The sequence below is a fragment of the Numenius arquata genome, chromosome 21, assembly GCF_964106895.1.
Source record: "Numenius arquata chromosome 21, bNumArq3.hap1.1, whole genome shotgun sequence".
Lineage (NCBI taxonomy): Eukaryota > Metazoa > Chordata > Aves > Charadriiformes > Scolopacidae > Numenius > Numenius arquata.
The window spans coordinates 2,150,379-2,173,427 of record NC_133596.1 but is presented as its reverse complement, the minus strand read 5'-3'; the positions used below and the strand labels follow the sequence as shown (position 1 = coordinate 2,173,427).

The following is a 23,049-nucleotide window of genomic DNA, read 5'->3' as shown; positions in this document are numbered from 1 at the left end:
TCTCCGTGAATATTTGCTTTGCAAATATAACCCCAAAACCCCCAATAACGCAGACTTAAGGAAATCTGCAGATCGCTTGGAAACACGCATGTTACAGTTCACTTTGTAACTTAATACAGCAACATTCTTCTTAAACCATAAAAATACCCTGTAACAACCAGGTGACCTTTCCAGCGAGGAGACCCGAGGCTGAAATAATCCTGTTCTCTCACATTCGACCAGCGGGACGTACTTGCACATTATTCAAAGAAATGCTTAGGTTTGCCGTTTGCCCTTTGCCATTACAGTAATATTGTGTATAACTGAATGTCAAAAGCACTTGTACCACGCAGCCCCACGGACCAGAGCTACAATTCACACAGTAGCAGAATCATCTCTCTCGCAGAATTATCAATTACAATAAAAACCTGTTTCCTTCTCTCTGTTGCCTTTTCCTGTTTTTAAGCCACTAGGATTTGCCTGCAGGAAATTATGAAAGGGAAGCCCTTCTCCTGTGAAAGTCGAGCAGCCAGCAGGGATGGAGAGACACGGCTAATGAAGAGCTCTAAGGTATCTCTGAGGTTTGAAAGTACAGATGACATAAGCCTGCGTGATCCACAGGAAAATCTGAAAGCAACTTCCAGTAGGAGCCATCAATCCTTTGGAGTACGCCAGTAATTAAGCACCCCGCGCAGCGATACAGTTGATAACATTTGTTTTCATCTCTGGCACAGGGATCTAAACTCTAATTTAGCTTAAATGCCTCACAGGTGGTGAGGTTCACATCTAACAGCCTCTCCAAACACCCCCAGATTAAAATCTAAAACCAATAAAACCCAAATCCTGCTGAAGGCCAGGCAAACGTGACACCAGGCAGAGACAGAAGATGTCATTTCCTTCGGTGTCCCCAGGAGTCCTACCTGGCATCCCCGCTGCGAGCCCCTGCCCGAAGGCCAGGGCAGAGTTGACGGCGGCAGCGGCCACCAGCGGATCCGTCTGCTGGCCCTGCTGGTTCTGGTTGGGGGTCAAAGGACGCTGGCTGGCTCCTCCACGTAGGACCTGCAGAAGACAGAGGAACATCCACCTGTTTATTTTGGGACCCGGGAGCACGGCGCAACCAGCAGACACCTGCAGGAGCATCACCAGCAATCCTGGAGTTCTTGCACAACTAGTGTGTGACAACCCTCCCCTTCACTGGGGACAGAGCTGCCATGGCCACCACGAGCCTTCACACCACGGTACGTGCAGAAGATCCGATTTCAGTAAGAGTGTATTTCAATACTAAATCCCCTCCCAGGCTGACTAAGCACAGTCTGGAAGCACTTCATCATCTGACCTCTTTCATTTCTTCATCTCCCTTCAACCCTCACACTCCGTTAGGAGCCTTTGCCAACCTGCCCCGTCCCAGGTAACGTTTGGTCTCTACCACAGAACCACTGCTGAAAGCCCACTTGAGCAGAAACCTTAAAAAGCCTGACTTAGGAGCTGGGGGCCGATGACACGAGGTGACAGGGGTTTTTCCAAACTTCTAGCCCCCGTAGAAAACAGCGACCCGGTGACACGACACTTAGTCATTGGAAATAATGACCAAAAATCCCTCATCGTCTTTTACAGGCAGCTCTTGTGGCTGAAGCACACGTTGCTCTCCAACGGGAAGATGGCAGAGTGACCTTTCCTGTAATTACCTGTCACAGGCTTTGTTTGCAAAAGCCTTTTTTACTCCAAGTGGTGATGCAAGAGCCTGCACCCACCAGCGGGGTCAGCTTATTAAAAAAAAAAAGCCGTCCTTTGGTACTCAGCGTGGCTTCTTGCAAAAATAACAGCCTGTGTGTCACCCCATACAGTTATTAAAAGGAAAAAATGACTTTGCGCACTGAGAGCCTGGGAGTGGATACTGAAGTTAACGGAAGGAAAGCTGGGGAGGGACTCTGGATCAGGGAGGGGAGCCATAGGAGGAGGGGGAAGGGTTTGACACTGAAAGAGGGGAGATGGAGATGAGATCTCAGGGAGAACTTCTTTCCTGTGAGGGTGGTGAGAGCCTGGCCCAGGTTGCCCAGAGAAGCTGTGGCTGCCCCATCCCTGGAGGGGTTCAAGCGCAGGTTGGAGGGGGCTTGGAGCAGCCTGGTGTGGTGGGAGGTGTCCCTGCCCAGGGCAGGGGGTGGCACTGGGTGGGCTTTAAGGTCCCTTCCAGGCCAAACCATTCTGTGATTCTACGATTTAGATTATTTAGATGTACATCCCAGTTTGCCATCGCTGTCAGAGCCTGAACGTGAGCTCTTCAGGCGGGGGAGGCACACGCTGCAGGTGTGGGGTGAGCACAGGCTGTGCACGGGCACCGTACGGGGCACACGCGATGGACGGACGGCTGCAGGAAGCAAAATGTTGGCATTTTTCATAAATATACTATTAAGATGTCTTCAGCCTCACATATCAACCGCCCGTAATCATCGCTCCAGGTTTGCAAAACATTTGCCTCAGCAATTCTTAGAAAAATTTCATGCAAAAAATATACCCTGTATCCTCTTACAGATGGAAGGTTTGCACTGAAACAATCCCCGCGATCCCCGCTCACGCCTGCTCCACGGCTATAAAAGTAATGAGAAATATAAAGGCTAGAGATGATTGATAAGTTTTATTTTAATAGCCCGAGCCTTTGCAGAAGCTCTTTTAGCATACATCTTCCCTTCGGGGAACGGCTCTGGGTCTGAATGCCACAGGAGAAATGGCCTTAGCACACTCTTAATGCCATTTTACCCGCGTCGGGTACGGGGGGGCTCTGCTCAGCACCTCCTGTCCACGATCAGCCGGGGGTTTGATCATGAACTTGGGGTTTGATCATGAACTTCCTCCGGAGCAGAGTGCTCTCCTCCTCATCACTGGTCTCCTCCTGATCACAGGATCGGTGGTGTGAAAACCACTGCTTTTATCATCTCAAAGGCTTTATAATATATTACCAAACACTGTTTTTTGTTTTAGTTATCAAAGCAGAAACTAATAAATTCAGCTGGCAATCGCTGTCTTCTCAAACGTGCGAGGACCAGAAGGAAGGGTTTGTGTTACTATGGGAAAGGAAGCCACCTTGCTTTTCAGCAGGATCATGAACCCCTTGCATTTCCAAGCAGGAAGCGTCATGGGACAGAGGCCGATGAAACCGTATAAAGCCAAGGCCAGGAGAGGACCCGGCACCAGTCACACCAGGGCAGGTAACAGATGCTCCAGTCGCTTCCCGACACCCGTGCTATGGGCCCTGCCCAGGTGGGAAAGGAGGAAAATGGACTGTGTTCAACCACGTGTCCATGGGGAACAAGCCAAAACAAGGATGGTGGGACACCTCTCCTCCTCCTAGCACTTACCTTCATCACACAGGTTTAGCAGACAAAAATTTAGTCTGGAAGTTTGGATTTTTTTTTTTTTAAATGCTCATTTAAATAGCAAGCCAACAATCTGCGCTCCCATACAACTCTGTAGAACGTTTAAGACGGGTTTTCCTTTTAGTAAAGGAAGAAAATCATTGATCCCCACTAACTCTCCTACCAGTCTCTCAATTTCCACCTTCTGCTGGATTCACATTTGTGTCGTCTGCATCAGAGGTGTGACTATGATTAAATATCAACCTTTAAAACGCTTACTTTACCTAACTGAAGTTAAGAAAACTAACCTAGTTAAATTCCAAGTACAGGGGAAAGAAAACCAAACCAAAACCCAAGCCCAGAACAAGAAATGACAGTGATTCATCCCTGCCAAGGGACTAAGAGAGGAGAGGTGGCCGGTACAAACCCCGTCAGGCACCCTTCACTGACAAAGTATGTAAGGAAAAAGTTCCCCTTAGCAGCTCCCAGGGTGAACTCTTGGTTGTTTTTTAAAGAACCAAGCATTTAAACAACAGATACCTGTCTCAATATTCATCTCTAACACACTTAAAGGGATAACAGCAGATCATACGAAAAACCTTCACTAATTTCATTAATTTTGTCCTTTTAGAGGTCAAATTCTCCGATTTTTTGAGCAGACTGAAGCAAAACACTTCGCCTTACAAAAAAATTGCAAATTCAGTTTTTCTTTTTGCACTCATCCTTTGTCTTCAAGTCCCCACATGGACACCAAACCAATTCTTTCTGCTGGTACTTTGGCCATTTTAAAGCTAATCTTCATCAAAAAAAAGCACCCTATACTGGAGAGCACCCTGAAGATAAGAACACACTTACCGACATTTCAACAAGGACGAGTGCAAGGTCCTGCCCTTGGGTCACACCAACCCCATGGATGCTACAGGCTTGGGGCAGAGTGGCTGGAGCTGCCTGGTGGGAAAGGACCTGGGGGTGTTGGTCGACTGTTGGCTTAACATGAGCCAGCAGTGTGCCCAGGTGGCCAAGAAGGCCAACAGCATCCTGGCCTGCATCAGGAACAATGTGGCGAGTAGGACTCGGGAGGTGATCGTCCCCCTGGACTGGGCACTGGTGAGGCCCCACCTCGAGGGCTGGGTCCAGTTTTGGGCCCCTCACCACAAAAAAGACACTGAGGGGCTGGAGCAGGTCCAGAGAAGGGCAACGGAGCTGGTGAGGGGTCTGGAGAACAAGTCTTGTGAGGAGCGGCTGAGGGAGCTGGGGGTGTTCAGCCTGGAGAAAAGGAGGCTGAGGGAGACCTTGAGGAGACCTTCTCAAGCTCTACAACTCCCTGAAAGGAGGGTGTAGCCAGGGGGGGTCGGTCTCTTCTCCCAAGGAACAGGCGATGGGACAAGAGGAAACGGCCTCAAGTTGCACCAGGGGAGGTTCAGATTGGAGATTAGGAAAAATTTTTACCCTGAAAGGGTTATTAAGCCTTGGAATGGGCTGCCCAGGGAAGGGGTTGAGTCCCCATCCCTGGAGGTGTTTAAAAGATGGTTGACATAGAGCTTAGAGACACGGTTTAGTGATGGTTTTTATCAGCGTTAGGTTGATGGTTGGACTAGATGATCTTAAAGGTCCCTTCCAACCCAGACAATTCTATGATTCTATTTGACACAGGTTTTCATTGTTTCCACAGCCATCGAGCTGCAGTGCTGGGCACAAGACCAGGATGCAGGACAACGACTTCCACTTCCACTCCCATGCTAACGGCAAGGGTTTGCTACAGCAGCACTCAGCGGTGTCCACAAACTCATGAGATTGCTTGCCAAAGCACTAACACACAATAATTCATAGATTCATAGATTGGTCCAGGCCGGAAGGAACCTCCAAAGGTCATCTAGTCCCACCTCCCCACAGACAGCCCGGACACCTCCAACTGGATGAGGTTGCCCAGGGCCTCGTCGAGCTTCACCTTGAACATCTCCAGGGAAGGGGCCTCAACCACCTCCCTGGGCAACCTGTTCCAGTGTTCCACCACCCTCAGAGTAAAGAACTTGTTCCTAATGTCTAATCTAAATCTCCCCTTCTCCAACTTAAAGCCATTGCCCCTCGTCCTGTCACTGCAGCCTTTGGAAACAGACCCTCCCCAGCCTTCCTGTAGCCCCCCCTCAGGGACTGGAAGGCCACTTATGAGGTCTCCCCAGAGCCTCCTCTTCTCCAGGCTGAACAACCCCAGCTCCCTCAGCCTGTCCTCATAGGAGAGGTGCTCCAGCCCCCTGATCATTTTGGTGGCCCTCCTCTAGACCCGCTCCATCAGGTCCATGTCCTTTCTATATTGAGGGCTCCAGACCTGCACACAGTACTCCAGGTGAGGTCTCACCAGAACAAAGTGGCAGAATCACCTCTCTGGATCTGCTGGCAACACTTCTTTTGACGCAGCCCAGGATGTGGTTGGCCTTCTGGGCTGTGAGTGCACATTGCCTGCTCATGTCCAGCTTCTCCTCCATCAGCACCCCCAAGTCCCTTCCCTCAGGGCTGCTTTCTAATACCTCATCCCCCAGGCTGGATTTATACCGAGGATTGCTCCGGCCCAGGTGCAGGACCCTGCACTTGCTTTTGTTGAACCTCATGAGGTTCATCTGGGCCCACCTCTCCAGCCTGTCCAGGTCCCTCTGAATGACATCCCATCCCTCTGGTGTACCGACAACACCACACAGCTTGGTGTCGTCTGCAAACTTGCTGATGGTGCTCTCAATCCCTCTGTCTACATCGTTGATAAAAATGTGAAACAGTACCGGTCCCAGCACGGACCCCTGAGGGACACCACTTGTCACTGCTCTCCATCTGGACTTCAAGCCATTGAGTACCACCCTCTGGGTGCGACCATCCAGCCAATTCCTTATCCACTGAACAGTCCGCCCATCAAATCCGTATCCCCCCAATTTGGCGAGCAGGATGTTGTGAGGGACCGTGCCAAAGGCCTTACAGAAGTCCAGATAGATCACATCCATAGGTCGTCCCTTATCTACTGACCTAGTCACTCTATCATAGAAGGCCACTAGGTTAGTCAGGCAGGACCTGCCCCTAGTAAACCCATGCTGGCTATCTTGAATCATCTCCGTGTCCTCCATGTGCCCAAGCATGGCATCTAGAAGGATCTGTTCCATGATCTTCCCAGGCACGGAGGGGAGGCTGACAGGTCGGTAGTTCCCAGGGTCCTCCTTTCTACCCTGTTTAAAAATGAGTGTGATGTTTCCTCTCTTCCAGTCCGCAGGGACTTCACCTGACCACCACGACTTTTCAAATATCATGGAAAGTGGCTTGGCAACTACATCAGCCAGTTCCTTCAGGACTCTGGGGTGTATTTCATCAGGTCCCATGGACTTGTGTATCTTCAGGTTCCTCAGCTGATCACCTACTATGTCTTCACTTACAGTGGGAGGGACTTTGTCACCTTGGTCACTAACTTGTGGGCCATCACAAAGGTACGTGCGTTATCCTCCATGTGAGTGATACTTACATGACACAACACAATGTACAGATGTTTTTTCTCCTATTTTTAAGGGAGGTCAATGGCTCTTTTCCACAATTACAATTGTCCCTGAGTGTCGGCAGCGGTCATTGAAAAAAAAAAAAAAAAATCAGGCGTTTTCAAAGCTGCTGCATTCCCTGCTGTCCCGGTTTGAAGTAAAACCGAAGCAATTTTCTGTTCTGTAACTTTACATCCCAGCCAGGCCTCCTCTAACGCTCTGACATTAACGGCATATTGTGGAGAAACCTGCTCGTTCTCAGAATGATCAGCCCAATGTTTGTGCTCCGTGCCAAGGGATGGTGTGCAGGGAGGCCCTTGCTTATCCTTATTGCTGTAACAACCAAGGGCAGCCAATTTCCTTATTTGCCCCCTTAGGGAGTCAGAAACGGAAAAAACATAGAGGGGTCACATCAGTGGGGAGGAGGGGACAGGAGAGGTGACCCAAACCTGACCAACTGGGGTATTCCATCCCATCTGCCCCACGCTCAGTATAAAAGCTGAGGGATCAAAGGGTCAGCCCCTTCCTGCGACGGCCGACATCCGTCTGTTCATCTGCCTTTGATCCCGATCCATGTGTTCCTGACTCCAGAGCTGGAATCCAGTTCCCATTCATCGCTGAGTCCAGTCTGGGACTTCCCCAGTGCCTGCCGGTGTCATCCTGGGAGCTTGATACGGTTTTGTGTATATTGTATCTATTTCATTATTTTCTTCTTTATTTTTCTTTTAATATTAATTCTTCATTAAAGTAGTTTAGTTCATTCTAAACTTCTGAATCTCCTTATCTCTTCCTCTCTCCTCTTTTGGGGGGGGGAGAGGGGGAAGGAAGGGCCATCTGTCAGTCTGGTTTTGGTAAATTCGGCTGAAACCACGACACCTGTAAACAACTGGATGCGGAGAGCACCCTGCCCCTTACCTGCTGCTGGCCCTGCTGGGTTTGCTGGGTGGTCTGCTGGTTGGCCGAGTTGGTGGCTGCGGCAGCGGCGGCCGCTTGCTGCTGGAAGAGGCTGGCGGGATACACTCCCCAGGGCGTGACTCCATAGTACTGGTGAGGGACGACGGCCGGACCTGCAGGGAGAAGGGAACCCGTGAGCTTCCGGAGCGGGACATGGCAAACCACCACCCAAACCACCTGCTCATCCCTTCTGGTTTAACAAATCCTATTTCCAGGTGATCTGCTTTAAATCCTTGGCAAATACAGAGGGATTCTGGCATTTGTGTTATTCATTTTTAAAAAGCTCAGAAGTCAGAGCTGAAATTTCATCTTTACTTGCTTTTACCTTATTGGATGAGGTCAAGTTCTGCTCCCCGTGATCTTGTCAAAATTCTACGTTTTTATTGTTGTGCCCTGATTTTACAGTGAAGAACAAAAACCTCCTCTCTAACCAAAAGAGAGGGAAACTTGCTTAAGCACAGATAGACAAGTGTCTTCTCATCTCGGCTGACATCCACAGCTCAGTAACATCTATCATTTAGCTCTCAAATAAATTTTACAAACCTCTTTGCATCTGATAGCATCAGTTCTCGAGTGTTTAAAATGTTATTTTTCCAGCCACTCAGTCCTATTTTGCATTTGCAAAGCACCATAAAAGAGGCTGTATGATCCTGTGTCTTTCCACGTTCCCCCTCCTCCAACTTAAGAGGCTTAAAAAAAAAAGGCACCAGGAAAAGCGTAAGTTTTCAAGTTTCAAGTCTCAGGGCATCACACACTTAATTTGGTGATAGAAAAGATATCCTTAAATAATTCGAGCTGGCGTAATTCTGAGGAAGCAGCGAGTACTCTGCGCTGAACGGTGGAGTCCCTCCCACCGCATAACACGGATTTGAATTCAATAATATTTTTTAATATGTCTGTGTATACCTTTTGGAAAGGTCAGCAGAGAAGCAGGAGCATTTCCTTTGCTTTTCAAACACCTCGCCTGTCCCAGGGGTTCCCTCCCTGCAGCGGGAGTAGCTCAGGGCACGCCAGCCTTTCTAAGGCAGGGTGCCACAGGCGGGTTTGACACTGCAGAGTAAATAAGTCTGTAGTGAATTTGATCCACACTCTTATTCTTATATGGAGCAAAAATAGCTCCTATTTTAAGAGAGAGGGTTAGATTTGCGTTCTAACCAAGGCGTTTTGGTACTGCTGTTAGTTATGGCTCACAGTAAGGCCCCACAGGGAGAACAGTGTAACACACATAAAGACTCTAAGCGTTTGCCCCAAGAGACTTAAAAATCATTTCCCAAAAATAAGGCGTGACAGTAAAAAGGGAGATGCAAAAAGACACTGCTGAGTGTAAGCCGGGGTGTGACAAAGAGGGAGAAACCAGGAAACACTTTTTACTTTTGGTTTTGTTTTGGGTTTTTTTTTTTTTTTTGTACAGTAACGCGTGTTTGTCTCAGAGGAACTGCTACATCACGCAGAAGCGACGCGCTGCGCACGGGCTGCAGCTCAGCCCCCGCAATCACTGCTGCCCACTGCCGGCACGCAGCAGCGCTTCAAACACTCAGTTCATAGTTAATCTTAAAATAGTAAATTCCTATTTCAGAAGTGTCATCATAGCTACTCTCCTTTGTTATTTTGCTTTCAACCACTGTACTTTACCCGCATTTAGGGGTCTGCAGCGTCACCAACACACCGGCCCAGCTCTACCTGTGCAGGGAGGTGTCAGGACAGCCTGTTGTCTAACGCCAGGCACTTCAGCAGTACATCCCAACACCGGGATTTGTGCCTCTCCCTAAAGCTCTGCGACCAAAGGCACCTTTGCTGGATTTCCTGTGCACCGCCAGCCCCAGGAGGTCACTTGTCTGCCTTACTCCGATTTGTCCTGCAGCAGCAACCACTTTGTTTCACAGAATCACAGAATCGTCATGGTTGGAAAGGACCTCTGAGATCACCGAGTCCAACCACACACACACACACACACACACAAAAGACCCCCACAATCCCGGGCACTAGAGCATGCCCTGAAGTGACACATCTCCACGTTTCTTAAATACCTCCAGGGATGGCGACTCCACCACCTCCCTGGGCAGGCTGTGCCAGTGCCTGACCACCCTCTCAGGAAAGTAATTCTTCCTGATATCTAATCTAAACCTCCCCTGCCCCAACTTCAGACCATTTCCTCTGGTCCTGTCATTATTCCCTTGGGAGAAGAGGCCAACACCCACCTCTCTACACCCTCCTTTCAGGTAGCTGTAGAGGGCAATGAGGTCTCCCCTCAGCCTCCTCTTCTCCAAACTAAACATGCCCAGTTCCCTCAGCCTCTCCTCCTCTGACTTGTTCTCCAGACCCCTCACCAGCTTGGTGGCTCTCCTCTGGACACGCTCCAGCAGCTCAATGTCCTTCCTGCAGTGAGGGGCCCAGAACTGAACACAGCCCTCGAGGTGAGGCCTCACCAGTGCCCAGTCCAGAGGCACCATCACTGCCCCGCTCCTGCTGGCCACGCTGTTCCTGATACAAGCAGGTTTCTTACCTTCCGACCTGGGAATTCACAAGCAGTGGCTGCTAAAATTAAAAACCCTGCTGAAAACTCGTCAGTCCCACAAGGGTACCGCCTCCCTTGAGCAGAGCAGTTACACACACGGAGCTGATGGGTGGATTATAACCTGTTTATATTCAGTCGATCCACATCAGACGGCGACTGCTCGGGTGCTTCTGCACTCGACAGGAAAATAGTTGCAACTGCTCCGTTTTATGCCAGTAATTAGTCTGCATTTGCCCGGAGGCTACCGGCAAGTTGCCGCAATACCCTTTATCTGGGCAAAATGTGGGCATCTCTCCGGGTTATTTTAATCTCAGTTCTAATTATCAAACAAGCACAGTCTAGATGGAGATATTTTTTTTTCCTAGTTAGAGGTTCCTCATCAGATCTGCAAAAGCCTTAGGTGTTTATAAGAAGAGGCACGGTGTCTTTGAAGTTTGCAGGCAGCTGGGTTTAAAAGAGCTGTGAGTCTGGCTCAGCTCATTTGAGCGCTTGGTTGAGGCTCATTATCGAACACTGTTCTCAGTGAGGGCAAGTGTGTCATCATCGCCAGACTTACAACAGCAGGCAGAGTGTTTCCTTACTTCAGGAGATATTTGCACCTGCTTTTACACTTATTAAAGATACACATACGCGAGAAAATAAAAGCCATTCTAGTGCCTTTGAAATCAAATATTCCCACTACTACGTCTCTCACGTTGGCCACAGACACCCACAAATATTCCTTTCAAGAAACATTAGCAAAACCAGCTGTAAGTGTCTTCATTGCAACGTTTTTGCTTTTCATCTCAGCCTCACACTCCCATCTCTGTACGCGGAAGCCGTGCCTGCTCTCTGCCAAGGACAAGGACTTGGCGACCACCAGGTCCAACAGCCTCCAGAACCTCATGTCGGAAAATGCAAGGCTGCAAATAGCAAATTTATCAATTCCTAGTGATTTGTGAGCTGTGAAGTGGAAGGGCTCTGGTGCAGCCTCTGCCAGGCAGCGCCCGGGGCCAGCACAGACCCAGGGAGGAGATGGCACCCGTGCAGGACAAGGTACTCCCCAACCCCAGTCCCGGGCAGCACATGAGGCACCTGTACCTGTCCCCAGCTCGGAGCTGGCTCTGATGGGACACAGCTCCGCACCAAGTGACTGAGGCTCCTCAGCCACCCAAGCTGGAGAAGCCCAGAGCAGACACATCCCAACCAGCCCCACCTTCGGTCCAGGAGCACCCTGCTTTTCCTGCACGCAGATTATTCCAGCATCCAACTTCTCTACAAGGAACAGACACCCTTTTCTACCTGTAACACGCCACCTCTGAGGGAATCGACATTTCCCAGTTTGTCTTACAAAAGGCAAGATTTCTTTTTCTTGAGTGACATCCTTCTCAAATGATAGAAGGCAATTTCACAACACATTTTAAAGACAGCAGTATCTTCTCCAGAGTTTAAACTCAAAAGTGGTTTTTCTTGAGTCTAGGAAGCCCTTCCCTCTGCATTCAAATTTGTTCTTTAAAATGCTACTATTGTTGGGAAGAAATGAGTGAGTATTATCACAGGGCTGACAGTCATGAAAAAGCTGCCATAACAGCAGAATGTTAGTTGACAGAATTATCTCCACCATAAAACGTGCAAAAGGTTCCCCTCCACTTTAAGAGTAATTGTGAGCAATAAACTTCCAACAACTCGAAACTCATTTCTTTCATCTCAAACTTCTCCAAGCACTCCCAGTTTCACACTCCCACAGGCACCAGGGAGGCCGCCTGACCTTACACCTCACTCTGAACATCTCCATCGCCCCACGTCCCTTCGGTGCTGCCCTCAGTCATTCCAGCGGAAGGGCTTTCCCAGCTGCTCCAGTCCAGGCAGAAGAGATGCTTTTCCTAAAGCAAACGTCACGGAGGAGTGGTTTGTTCTACTGCCATTTCTAGCTCTTGGGGTCCAGAGCCCAATGAGCCGGGCGAAGAAACTCGTATTTCTCAGTGGTGAAACACTACGCACATGGCAGCACGTCACACACTCTTTTGTTTTGCTTTCAGGAGTCATAAAGCTTAAAAATTATTCAAGCAGAGATCCCGCTGCCACGTTTTGGGATGCTTTAGGTATCCTGGGGTATAGTATCTCCTAGTTCAAATGTCTAAGGCCCCACTCAGACAGTCAGGCAGCTGCAGCTTCAATGCTGCTGAGAAAAAGGAAAAAAAACAGTTGTTGCAAAACCACTTGCTGTTCCCTAGAAATCTGGCAGCGGTTACGTGTGGTCTTTCTATGAAATCGGGAGGCTGCTCTCCTGCTCCACCGAACCGCAGTGTGTGACTGAAGAACGAGCTTTAGAAGCACTGAGGTGATACAAAAAGGCCAACCAGAACCCTCTTTTCATGGTATTCGTTTACAAAGCCCCTCTTGTACCTGTAACTGGAATTGCTGGTGTTCCAGCACCTCCTCCCCGACTGAAGCTTCCTGCTTCTATTTGCCACCAAGAGTTCAGGTCACTCATTCATCCACACGTCCATCATCACACGAGAGTTTATCGACCCCTAGACCAGGAGCAACATCCTTGTACTCTAACTCTTGGCTTCCTTCCATTTAATCACAGCGTTATTTGCTTGCCAACAACATGTTGTTACCTACACAATCTCACGTTGTTACTACACAATCCGCACACAACAGTCACAACAGCCAAAGAGTCCAAAGCCCATCTTCACAGTATAATCCCAATTCTTTACATATTTCCATATGGCTAAAAACGCCACACGACTGGGTGACAGTTGCTGAAATCCCATTTCAGAGCTTGACCTGCTACTGGCCTCGAAGCTTAAAAGCTAAGCAGGGGTTACACAAGAGCTGTTAAACCCGCCAAAAAGTCACGCACCAACCACAGAGCTCTTGGGCAGAGCCAGGTATTTCCCCCTACAACCAACGTTCCCTGGGTTTTGTTCGGTAGGAGCCATCCCACGGGATGTGCTGGGCTAAGTTATGAGTGTGGCAACAACGTGCAGGCTCCACTTAAAATCCCCACTACTCTGAACTAAGTAGTTTTGATTTAAAATGTAGGCGGCTTCCCCTGCCGGTGGCTCAGGGAAAGCAAAGCATGGTTATAAGAATATTCTTCTGAAAGCACACTCTTCCCTTCTCCTCGATGTTTAGGCAAGAACTTTGTGGTGTACGCAGCAGAAGTTCAACGTACAGTGTGTTCCTCACAGCATTGATAAGCTGTTTCACCGAGCTGTCGTCTCAAGATACAACAATTTTGGCTACGACAGTTGGCAAGAATTTGGAAAGCGATAGATGAACGTTTGGGAGAAGGATCTTGCACAAAGCCAAGAGCCACCATCTTTGGTCGCCATCTGGGAAACCGCACATTCACAGCGTAAACCTCCCAGCAGATCAGGGATGGTTTTACCAGAGAACCTAAAAAGCATAAATTCTTAACAGAGTTGAGCAAAAGGGAAAGACGGGGTTTGCAGGATGTGCTACGGTCAGTAACGCTCAACAGCAACGAGAGACAACATTCCTGGCAGGAAAACACCCTCCCCCCCCCCCCCCCCCCCTTTCCAGCATTTAATAGGTATATTTTCAAAGGTATCTCTCGCTAATGCCAGTCACCAAAAAACTCCAAACACGTAGCAACATTTCTGTCTGCAAGTGTTTCAGTTCAGAGTTCCTCTGAAGAGAAAGAGAGCCCAGAGCAAGCGTTACACGGGAATTATCACATTTAATCTCCGGAAAGTAGGTTTTCCAAGACAAACTCTCTTTCAGCTCACTGATGTACAATTATCTCTCCACAGAAATTATAACGTGCTAATATTTAACGTCCACAACGAAAGACTCGAGAGCAGTTTGGGTCCAGGAAATGGTCACAAATGCAGGGAGAAGTGGGAGCATCTCACCTAACGTGGCGGCGGCTGCGAGCCCGGCTGCGTAGGGGTCTGTTCCCGGCGGAGCGGCGCTGATGATGTAGGGGTTGGGGACGAAGGCAGCAGGAGCTAAACCTGCTGAAAACATACCTGTCAGTAAAAACAAACTTAACTAGAACTGAAGCCCTACCGAAATACCTCTGGCTACACGGCTGGCGAACACAGAAGTCAGGTTTGCTTTAGTATTTCCAAGCTTTTTACAGGTTGGTGTCTGTAGGGAGCGAGTAACAACGGCATTTCCCAGTCTTAATAGAACAGAGGATTTAATTTACAGAGAAGAAACCCAATTCCAAGGATGCAATGCCCCATAAGGGAAGTTAAAGTGGTAAAATAGTCAATATACAGTACCCATAACTGCTCAGGTATCTCTGCAGCACCTCTTTACTGTAGAGGTGACTGTCAACACCAGCTCAATATTATCTAATTGCTTGTTACTCTTCTGTATTTCTATAAGTAATCAAGACCCAGTGTACGCTACTTTCTGAGCTCCATCCCCACTACACAACCCCAGTACGTCAATAAATTAGTTTGGAAGGAGCCGAGCAGGGTTAAAGGCAGTATCGCAGGGCACTGCTGGGCAGGCATTTCTACTCCTCTGCAAGGAAAGGCTTTAATCATTAGAGAAATTACTGGGGGGCAGGAAAGGGGTGTGGAGGGGAGGTGAAGAAGATTAAGGTAAAAAGCTAAATAATTTTAATTTGGGTCTATCGTTGAACTCCAATGAGCACACAAGTGCACTGCACACAGCTGGGGGAGTCCCAGCACGTCGGACTGGGCTCTTGGGTAGGAAGAGCTGCCACTTAAACTGCTTATTTTGCTAGAAACGTTTAACCCTGAGACAGTTTTAACTCCAATCACTCATCAGTGGCCCTTCTGCTGTTCTCCTGTTTTGCTACGCACAGGATAAAGTGCTTTCTTCCCAGTTCATCTATACTGTTTTAATAATATGAATCATGTGTTGGCATAAATTACATCTTTAACCTAAAGCCAGACCCCAGGCAGCGGAACCACGGGAAGCACACTCAGGTGTATATTGAATTGTGCATTTTTCCCCCATTTCCCTGTGCTCACCCCAATCCATCCCTTGCTCTGGGAAGAGCTTCTAAACGCTGTCCTTACGAGCAGCGCTCTCAGCAAGGGACACGTGTCCTTCCTGCCACACACCAACGCTCCAGAGCTTTCAGTGGGTGCAAGAGAGGCCTCCAGAATTTTTCAAGCAGATCTTCAACCAATATACATCTGCTCACGTGTCCATTACCAGGTGGAAAAACATTTTTAGGATTTTCCAAAACCTACCAATCCTTTTTCTCTGCTGTTTTCCTGATGTATTCTGAGGACTAACAGTAAAATGTAAGGTAGGAAATGCCAGGCTTACCTATGTGGGGCTGGTGGGCGGCTGCCAAGGCGTACTGCTGCTGCTGCGCCGCCGTCAGCTGCTGAACAGCCAGAGCATTCGGTCTTTGGAACAACTAGAGGGACAAAAAAAACACAAATACGGTCCTTTACTCACACACAAAAAGCATCTTCTTACTTCCCTTTAAAGCAATTCCTTTACACTACATTTATTTTTCACAACTACAGACGCTCCTCTTTAAAAGGGAAATGTTTCAAAAGGAATTGAAAAAAAAAGCAAACCCCTTTGAAATCAATTGCCTGTGATAATCCACCAGAAAAAAAAAAAAAATTTATATCTTAAGTACAGCTAAAGCACAGCCAGGGTTTTCTCTGCTGTTCTCTGCACAACGCCTGAAAGCCATTTTTCCCCAACTCCTCCTCAAACACACAAGCTCTTACTGGAGCCTGTGGGTCACCAGTAGCTGCCATCAGCATCTCCAGATCCTGACCCACACCGAGAACAGGGAAACCGCCGTTACACCAGTGGAAACCCATGCGACTCTCCTGGGTGGCCTGAAGGGACACAGGGACGGCAGGGCAAGGGGTGGGAGAGACGAGGCCCTTGGGACGGCTTCAGAGCCAGCAGAGGGGACACCAGCCTCAGGAGCTCACAAGGCCCTGGACAACACGCTCCTGTTAACCTGCCAGCCCTCCATCCCCAGCATCTCCTGGGTGTAAATTCTTTGATGCCCACACACAGAAACCAGACGCAGGGACTTTAGGTTAAGTCACCCAAAGCATATAGAATCACGGAATCATAGAGTATCTCGAGCTGGAAGGGACCCATAAGGACCATTGAGTCCAACTCCCTGCTCCTCGCAGGAGCACAACTGCACCTGACTTTACAGAACTGTACAGGATTTCAGTTTGCTTTTAAATAATCTTAAACCTTTCATTATGACAATAAATAGGAACAATCAGTGCAGCGTTAAGAAACCGTGCAGAGCAAGGAGGTATGAAAACTGTTGCACAAAGGATCTGCTCAATCTCTTACGACCCACAGCTTCGGATTTCAATTTTTTGGCAGTGGATTCCAACAAGTCCTTTGCTTCATTTATTTTTGTTGCTAATTAAGGTGATCCACCTTTATCAGGATGGTGCAACATCATGATTCCTCTATGGGCTGGTTCTGATTTTGGCCTTGCCAGCAGATGGACTTACACCTAAAATCAGACCAGCTTCTCGCTCAACTCATTTTCAGTCCAAATCCCCCTTTACAGTACGACGAAAGCCCAGAAGCTGAAACGCCCTTTGCTGTCTCTGCGATTGCCAGGGCGATGCTTTCTGAAGGTGGAAAGCACGAACCACCTGCAAACCACCACTTGTGGCACCGAGTCCAGCTGCTGTCACAGTCAGGGAGCAACAGGCAACGTTACTGTGAACAGACCTCTCAATAAGGGAAAAAAAAAAAAAAAAAAAAAAAAGAGAGTATTATATTATTCTAGAAAGTATTTTTGCTCAGGGTTGGGATTTTTTTTACTTCATCCAGGTCCTTACTCAAAACTTACTCCCCAGCTTCCTAAATCAAACACTCCCTGAACTAATCGAGACCATTGCTGAATTCTAATTAAAACACACACCAGCTGAACAGCCTCGCTGAAACTCTCCAGAAGCAAGGGCTCATTCCCACTTACTTCCAAAAGTGATCGTTTCTGAGGTGTGAACGACTTCACAAACCGCTGCCATAAATGTCTTCTCTCTCCACTCACTTGGAAAAAAAATTAAAAAAAATAGAAAGGGCCTAAATGCTCTACAATTTTCACACCTATTATCTCTGCCCTCCTTCCAGCCCAGACCAGCGAGCCACTTCAGCTGGCACAAGCAGCAATAATTCTTCTGCCCAAATTTTTGGCAGAAACTCACAACCATCAAGAAGCAAGGAATCATTTAGAAAATTAGGGTGGGTTTCTTTGTTTTTTTAAAGGCAAAAATCGGAGTTGGTTCTCCTGAGAGCAGGATGAGCAACTGCACTGTTTAGGCAGAAAATCTGAAAAAAAAAAAATAAAAAAAAAATAGGTGATTATCTACCTCTATTTTTCTTTTTGCAAGTTCAGAAGGAGAAAAAAAAGTAAGGGACCGGTATCAGATATTAGATGTGGAAACTCGGTACTTCAGGGATCCAGAACTGATCTTCTGTGTGCCAAACTGTTTTCCCCAAAGATTCCTCACCCCTTAAGAGGCCAGGACCCCTCCACGTATCCAAGGAATATTGTAATTAGGCTTATGGAGAAACCTATCACACCCACAGGTACGTCCTGGGGCCTAACATCAGGAGGGCCATAAACCACTCCCAGCAGTCTTCCTGCAGAACACACCTGTTTTTAATTCCTTTTTCCTTTTTTTAAACACATCGTTCGACAGTACTTCATGCTTACACAACGCTGAGCACTTCCAAGGGGTGTAATCGTCGTTAATGGACCATCTGTCATTAGGAGCTGGATCAAATGCTCCACTGACATCTTTAAATTCAAGAAAGCAAAATGTCACCTACAGAACACGGAATGAGGGATACCGGCCTTGTAGGAGTCTCCAGAACATCTCCTTCACCGAGCAGCATCAGCAGATACGGAAAAAAATAAATATATATCCCCTAAACTGCTTCCCTGCTGGGTATAGATGAGTCTGGAACAGCCAGCCCTGGTTGTGGAGTCTGGAACAGCCAGCCCTGGTTGTGGGGTCGATTTTAGTACGGAGTTCAGCAATCAAATATTTTAGCTTTCTTCAGCTACAAACATTTCACCAAAACTTTCATTTTTATATTCTTTTGCATCGCTGGGATCTGTTCTGCTGGTCTGCTAACGTGTATTCTGCCACGGTGAAGAGCAGAGGAAACAGCTAGAGTCTTAGCTGCCTGTCTGAAGGGCAAAAAAGCACTTATTTTCTCTGAAAACACCTTTTCTTGTGCTCAGTTGAGTTCTACGCCTCCCAAATGCATCTCAATGATCCATTTTTAAATTACAAGTACTAGCCAAATCCCCATCTCCTCAAAGCAGGAGTATTTCTTTCACCGTTGGATGCTCCTTTACCTAAAACTACCAGTACTGCAGAAGGGAGGCATACGGAACAGAGTGGTTGGGCAGCCCTTTACCTGCTCGAGAAAATCACCCTGAGTGTCTGCGTCCTCAAGTCCAAGAGACCCACAGACAGAGCTCCAGCTCCCGTCCTCAGCCAATATTCTCCAGCCGCTCTAAACCCACGTGCAAACCTTCTGCGCTCGCCCCGTAAGCACGAGGAAGGGCTGGATTCCTGCCACCTCCTCACGAATCCTTACGGTTTCCCTTCCAGAGAAAGGTCAGAGAGATGTCAGTGTCTGTGCCACGCACTCGGGCAGCGACTTCCAGCAGCAGCCTCTCCCTCTGCCTGCTCTGCATCGCAGCCTCTGCAAACCCAGGCTCTGCTCCACTTACCCAGCAGAACTCGGCGTGAGCAGCTAAAACCTCCTGCAGCTGCAGATGTCACACTCCCTGTCGCACGGACAAGGAAGAGGAGCCAACAAAAACCATCACAATTTCAGGTTTTACTTCGCCAGATAAGCCCCTCCGCCACACGAGCTCTGGGAATCATCACCTCTACGTATTTAGGAAGAGTTACTAAAGCCTCGATGCACTGTCTCCATCTGCTGACAGCAGACACCTATATTCCACAAAACAAAGCAAAACCTCAAATGACAGCTTTTTATCATCTTATTTGGAAGCCTAGTAGGTAAGAAACTAAAGTTATCAGTACATATCAGTGCGTTTAATACGTATCAGTATTAAATTGTGGTCTCTAAGTGGACAAGGGAAAAGAGAAAAAGAAACCTCTTCTACCAGGAGCATTAACTGGCATTTACAAAGCGAGGCTGAAGTTATAAGAACGTACACATGGAGTATTTTAGCCGATTAGAAATCCCATAGTGAAAACCTCCCCACGACCGACACTGTTCCGGAGGAGCTCAGTAGCATCACCCCCCATGTCAAAAACCGAGGTTATTTCTGCCTCTCCCATGCACACACAAATGAAGTGTCACTTAAACACGGGCCGGGAGATTCATCCAGGGAATCCCGAGGACCCAGCCCACCCCGGCCGTATTACAGCTATGGGAACACTGTGAGGTTAGATTTCTGGGAGCCAGTTTCTTCTGCAATATAAACATCTGACAGCTCTAATCAGATTACACGTGGTTAAGCCCTTCCTTTCTTAATATTACTTTTAGCTGCTCTTGCTTGTAATCCCTTCAAAGTGTATGACGCTTCCCGACGGGCCGAGAAAGACACTTATACGGGCGAGATCCTTTTATTCAGGACATATTTCCTTCTGACAACTGAACGGAAAAAGCTATACTGCCGAAAGAGATTTCCTTCGTACAGGCTCGAACTGGCAGACAGCGAATACCAAGAAACACTGGCTGCTGGATATCATCTATTAAAAAAAATGGGTACAACTCTGGGCCAAAACACGTGGCGTTTACACAAATGTGGGCTGAGAGGTCACGTTTGGCGGCAGAGTGAACCTCTGAATCCTTATCTTTAACCCAGCACTTGTGCCGACACGAGCCCGGCGTTGGCAGTGAGCGGCGGCGTGAGCAGCAGCAAAGCTGGAACTCAAGTAACGGTCCCTATTGCACAGCCCGGCCTGGCTGGGCCTCCCTCTGCCCCCAAAATCCACATCTCACAGAGGGAACCACAGCTCCACAGCCAGCAGGAAGGTCTAAGCCGCACGATGGAGGTGACAGGTATCACCCATCCACTTTTTTATGGAAAAAACTCCAAATAACCCAGGCCTGCCCACAGGGCCCCAGAGCCGTTCCACAACCCTTTCTGAAATCAGCACATCTCCAGCTCGGTCTTGCTTCCAGAGCTCCGATTCCCACCAGCTAGGATGCAAGACTAGATGATCTTTATGGATCATTGGACTAGATGATCTTTATGGTCCCTTCCAACTCTAAAAATTCAGTGAAAAAAAAATTCAGTGAAAAATTCAGTGAAGACATGCCAAATTTTAAAGCCTATTTTTTAAAGGCTGGAAAGAAAAAAAAAATAAAGTTACTTAAACTTGGAAATGAGCCTTAATTTAAACAGAAAACACTGACAAAACGCCAATTACAGACTTCGCATTCCTGCAGTTATTTTCCCATATCTAACAGTTCTTTACAAAGCAGTTCACTTATTTAGTTCTAATATACTGTTTTAAAAAAAATACGCATTTTATTGTCTGAAAGTAATTCCTGTGTTCAAGGTCCTACACCGCAGCGAGACAAAGACCTGAAACCAGGTGGGGTTTTTTCTTTCTTTTTTGTACTTTACAACAGCTATTTAGTTTAATCATTAAAAAAAAAATAAATAAAAATTCCACCATTAACCTCCCAAACACGCTTCGTAACAAACCAACCCGTTCAGGTGTCGCACGGATATTTACATTGCTTTTAAGACTGTGATAACTCCCTGAAGATGGACCTTCAGCACAACCCCGGCACCGGCCTCTCCTCCACACCGAGCACCAAGAGGCTGCTTTGCTACAAAAGGTATTTCAGGAAAGCCAGGGCTGGTTACACACCCTTGTCATCAGCCACAACAAAGGGTTTGATTCTTCTTTGAGGGATGTTACAGTTACCGAAGGAAGGCAATAGAAGTTTACGATGGTTGCCCAAGGGAGCAGGCGCAGGGTTACAGGTCGATGGCTGGATCCAGGCCCAGCATTCAGGAGGAGCCAAGAGCAGAGCAAGGTCTCTGGGATGAGAGGCTGGGGCTGCTCGTGCGGGAGAAAAGGTCAAACCCCCCCCACTTGGCTGAGATAAAGCTCTGTTGTATTGGACTCTGACCTCAGATTTAACCCATGCTCAGGTAGGAGCCAGTTCACACTCATTATTCCAGTTGGGAACTGCAGAGACGCCGAGGCCAACAGCCATCTGACCTTTAAAAGTCACTCTAAGGGCTCGAGGGCGGGATTTTTTTTGTTTAAGAGTTTTTACTGACAGGCTGAAAGAGTTGGGGGGGTTCAACCTTGAGAAGAGAAGGCTCCGGGGAGACCTTAGAGCCCCTTCCAGTCCCTAAAGGGCTCCAGGAAAGACGGGGAGGGACTCTGGATCAGGGAGGGGAGCCCTAGGAGGAGGGGGAAGGGTTTGACACTGAAAGAGGGGAGATGGAGATGAGATCTCAGGGAGAACTTCTTTCCTGTGAGGGTGGTGAGAGCCTGGCCCAGGTTGCCCAGAGAAGCTGTGGCTGCCCCATCCCTGGAGGGGTTCAAGGCCAGGTTGAAGGGGGCTTGGAGCAGCCTGGTCTGGTGGGAGGTGTCCCTGCCCAGGGCAGGGGGTGGCACTGGGTGGGCTTTAAGTTCCCTTCCAGCCCAAACCATTCTGTGATTCTACTAATTTAAAGCTCTTCTCCGATGCAAACTTACTCCAGCTAAAAATGACTAAGACACAGGAAAGTGCTCTTGGCAACTGCTGTTTATTACAGGTCGGTAGGTGCCCTGCATGGACCTCCCCAGGAGGACACTACATGGATGCCACAGGTGATGGAACCGTCCCTCTGTCCCTCTCCCCAAGCCGAGGGGCAGCCCCATGAGGATGCTGCTGGAGGAACTGGAGTGGAAGGGTAGGACCAATGGCCCGCACATTACCTGCTGCTGGGAATTGTAATCGAAGAGCCCCACGGTGGCGGCGGCCGAGTCCACGGGTACTTGAGTGCCGGAATAATCGAACTGGAGAGGCTCCATGCCAACGTGTTCCATGGGATCCAGAGGGACACTCTGCGACTCCATGTTGGAGAAATCCTCCACCGGCTTGGCACCGTTAGTGCTTGCCAGCTGGGCCAAGCCCTCCGAGCCGTTCTGGTTTGGCCCCAGAAGATCCACTTCACTGGCAGAGTTCTGGCAGTTCCCAGGCGTGCGGCTATGCAGAAAGGGAAGATACTGGTCACTGAGCACCTCCATTCAACACGACATCCCACAGTGTCCATCAACAGCAACAGACACTAGTACTCACCAGGACTGCTTGTCAATGTTGTGATAAAAAGCGAAAATAAATAAAAGGAAGGCCTAAAATGTTTCCCTCAATGAATTCCACAGAACAATTTATGTATTTAAAAAAACAAACAAAAACCCCACCCACAAAACTCCCCATTCCCCCGCCTCAAAGACTTGTTACAGCACAAGTGTAAAAAAATTCAGTTCCTTTTTCCTCCTCAATTGAGAGAGTCAGTCATAACAAGGCAGGATTTCCAAAGTGCCAAAGTCACTTTTTTATAAAAGCTATTTGGTAGTTACTAATCATGTGACACTCTGGCACTGTACCTCACTTGAAGCCTCTCTGAAGTAGCTGCCATGGCTTCCTCATTCCCTAAAATAAGCATCGGACTCAAGTGGGAAACGGTTCATCTCAACGCAAGGACCAGCAGCATGTGCCTCACAGCACAGTTCTCTGGCTTTTAGTTTTCCTCCATGAGAACGAGGGACAGCGAGCAGGTAAGCGAGAGAGA

General features: G+C 48.2%; 1 protein-coding gene and 1 non-coding gene across 2 annotated transcripts in view; both read right to left on the bottom strand.

Annotated features, from left to right (window-relative positions):
* Window positions 1-23,049, bottom strand: part of PUM1 (pumilio RNA binding family member 1) — an 88,867-nt gene that overhangs the window by 26,533 nt on the left and 39,285 nt on the right. The window contains exons 7-11 of the mRNA XM_074162048.1: window positions 22,193-22,463; window positions 15,573-15,666; window positions 14,171-14,272; window positions 7,751-7,902; window positions 900-1,038 (exon numbers count right to left, since the gene is read on the bottom strand). Coding sequence (XP_074018149.1) covers window positions 900-1,038; window positions 7,751-7,902; window positions 14,171-14,272; window positions 15,573-15,666; window positions 22,193-22,463 — 758 coding nt within the window. The remainder of the gene's footprint in view (window positions 1-899; window positions 1,039-7,750; window positions 7,903-14,170; window positions 14,273-15,572; window positions 15,667-22,192; window positions 22,464-23,049) is intronic.
* LOC141474390 (small nucleolar RNA SNORD103/SNORD85) lies at window positions 10,771-10,855 on the bottom strand. Its single transcript, XR_012463628.1, has one exon. It is a non-coding gene; the product is annotated as a small nucleolar RNA SNORD103/SNORD85 (small nucleolar RNA).